This window comes from Teleopsis dalmanni, chromosome 1 (genome assembly GCF_002237135.1).
Source record: "Teleopsis dalmanni isolate 2A chromosome 1, ASM223713v2, whole genome shotgun sequence".
Classification (NCBI taxonomy): Eukaryota; Metazoa; Arthropoda; class Insecta; order Diptera; family Diopsidae; genus Teleopsis; species Teleopsis dalmanni.
The window spans coordinates 63,172,504-63,175,526 of record NC_051846.1 but is presented as its reverse complement, the minus strand read 5'-3'; the positions used below and the strand labels follow the sequence as shown (position 1 = coordinate 63,175,526).

Genomic DNA, 3,023 nt, shown 5'->3' with positions numbered 1-3,023 from the left:
TAAATTTCATATTTTATTGTATATAAAAATGTGCTTATATATAGCACTAGCAAAAAATAATTACTAAAATAAATTAAACTATTGTTAGAGAGGTTTCGAAAAATTATGAACTACACAACAAAAAATCTTTCGTAGTATTTTAATTAATTAAATATTTGGCTGACCATACATATACAGTTTGTCAAGAAAGTGTTTTGACAAAGCAAAAAATTTGTATTTTTTGTTTTTATTTCCGAAAATATTAGTTATTATTTTTTATTTCCATCTTTTTTTTACACATGATGCTTACGCAACATATTTAATCTTAAAATAAGACAAAAAACTTATTCATTTAATGTTACAACAACAATAAAAATAACGAAAATAAAAAAAACTTAAGATGCCAGGTAAAAGAGTTTCGTTTAATATAGTACAAATGGTGTATTACAACTATTATGATGGAAAAACCATCAGTGAGCTATCCGAAATGTTTTGTTTAAGTCGACAAACCATTTATAATATCATAAAACGTGCAGAAGATGAAGGAAGATTGCAACCAAATGAAGTAACTGGCCGTCCTCGAAAGTTATCAGATCGAAATATTCGATCTTTATTAAGAAAAGTAGATGAAAATCCACGAATTTCGATCAGAACCCTTGCGCATGAACTTAAGGAAGAAAGTGGTGTTACTGTTTCTCATGAAACAATGCGGCAAGTTCTGAAAAAAAAATGATTATACATCAAGAGTTGCACGTAAAAAACCACTGCTATCGACAGAAAATATTAAAAAACGCTTGTCTTACTCAATATTGCATATAAGTAAGCCAAATGATTATTGGGATGACGTCATATTTTGTGACGAAACTAAAATGATGCTAAATTATAATGATGGACCTAGTAGAGTATGGAGAAAGCCATTAAAAGCGCTGGAAAACAGAAATATAGTTCCTACTGTAAAATTTGGCAAACTTTCAATTATGATTTGGGGATGTATTTCCACCAAGGGTGTTGGAGATCTTGTATTTATTGAAAATACAATGGATGCAAAAGGATATTTAAATATATTGCGCAATCATTTAATCAGCAGCGCAAATAAATTTGGCTTCATTCAAGGCAATAAGCCAAAGTTTAAATTTTATCAAGACAATGATCCCAAATATAAGGCGCATATGGTGAAGATGTGGCTACTATTTAACTGCAACAAAGTCATCGATACGCCTGCTCAGAGCCCAGATCTAAACCCCATTGAAAATTTGTGGGCTTATTTAAAAAAAAAAGTAGCTAAACAACATCCAAAAGCTCTATCACAGCTAAAGGCAGCTATTTTACAGGAGTGGTCTAAAATACCCATTAATTATGATGTGCCCAAGCTGATAAATTCAATGAATAGAAGACTGCAAGCCGTAATAGACTCAAAAGGAGGTCCAACAAAATATTAATTTATATAAATATACTTATTTAATATCACTGTAAAGTGAAAACAACCGTTTATTTCATTTGTAAAAACACTTTCTTGACACTAGTATTTTTAAGTTTTTTTTATTTTCGTTATTTTTATTGTTGTTGTAACATTAAATGAATAAGTTTTTTGTCTTATTTTAAGATTAAATATGTTGCGTAAGCATAATGTGTAAAAAAAAGATGGAAATAAAAAATAATAACTAATATTTTCGGAAATAAAAACAAAAAATACAAATTTTTTGCTTTGTCAAAACACTTTCTTGACAAACTGTATATTTTGATATAAAAATCAAATTTCATTAATAATTTTAATAAATATAAATGAAGAAGAAAAAGGATATATCGTATTTTCATGCCTTCTAAATTTATTGATATTTAATAAAGAAAATACCATTTATTATAAAATAAAAATTGCAAGCTAATCGATCTAGAAAAGGATATATTATCATTTACTGATTATAAAATAAATAATTGCAATAAACTAAACCATTCAAAAGAATTATAATCGTATATAGTAGTGTAGTAGTAGTATATTAGTGGTTATAGTCATTTTATAGTAATATAAAACGTACCCGCGGTATCTATCGAATACGTGTTTGAAATATGACATTTCAGGCAAGGAAAGAAAGAAAACATTAAAACTTATTTGATCCATTTGACCTTGATTTTAAGACGATTTGGACAAAAGGTTTTAGAATAATTCTAATTAATTATGTTAATCTAATTGTGTGATTAAGTTTTCGACAGGTACTCTAAAGATCACTGAGTTTCCACTTATCTTACTCATATGTATGTATCTTGTTTTCAGGTATGGTTTAATGAATATGTATTTCAACGTAGTTTAAGAAATCACGTCTTCAGTAACTTTCTTTCACTTGATAAACATGTATTTTGCAGGAATTTAAACTGCCACATCTTTAGTAATCTTCTTTCCCTGCTATTCTTAGGTAAAATTGATAAGATATTGGTCATGAATTTATACATGCCCACCTCTTAATCCAATACTCAATAATCATATGACATTTTTTGAACATCAGTTTCTTGATTATATCAACGTTTTTGTAATTCTTAGTTATTGAAGGCTAATCAAAACGAGGGAAGCTCACTACTATATTTCAGAGCTTTCTTAAAATTCTATACATTTGTCTATATTTTTGATAAGTACTATTCACTGTAGATCTTCTACAACATTTTCAATGGTTCGGCATATGAGATTTGTTGCAAAAGCTATATTTTGGATTAGATCATTGTTCAATTAATGTTTCCATTAGAAACATTACAGAACAATCAAAAGTGTAGTTGCAAAAAGAGCTGATATAGATTCATTCGATATCAGATCGCTATCCAATCTCGCATGGTAACGTATTACAGTGCTACCAACTTAGAGGAAAAAAATTCTAAAGGCATCTGTTAAGTGAACTTACAAATTTCGATAGTGTGTTTATATAAATAAAATTTATTATTGGTTTCAACGTGCCACTATAATTATAATTCATATTGTATTTTATTGAATTTTAAATGTGAATAGTTGGTGTAGGTGAAAAGAGACTGAAATGATTAGACAAACAATTTCTGAAACCCAC

The 3,023-nt window shown here is 28.1% G+C and overlaps 1 protein-coding gene across 1 annotated transcript; it reads left to right on the top strand.

The window, feature by feature from the left end:
- Positions 1–379: 379 nt before the first annotated feature.
- Positions 380–712, top strand: LOC119682687. Its single transcript, XM_038096183.1, has one exon. It carries the CDS (start codon positions 380–382, stop codon positions 710–712), a length of 333 nt encoding a protein of 110 aa, XP_037952111.1.
- Positions 713–3,023: the final 2,311 nt, after the last annotated feature.

Excerpts from the sequence above, each read along its gene's own strand:
- LOC119682687 (XM_038096183.1), top strand. The coding sequence starts at position 380 with ATGCCAGGTAAAAGAGTTTCGTTTAATATAGTACAAATGGTGTATTAC.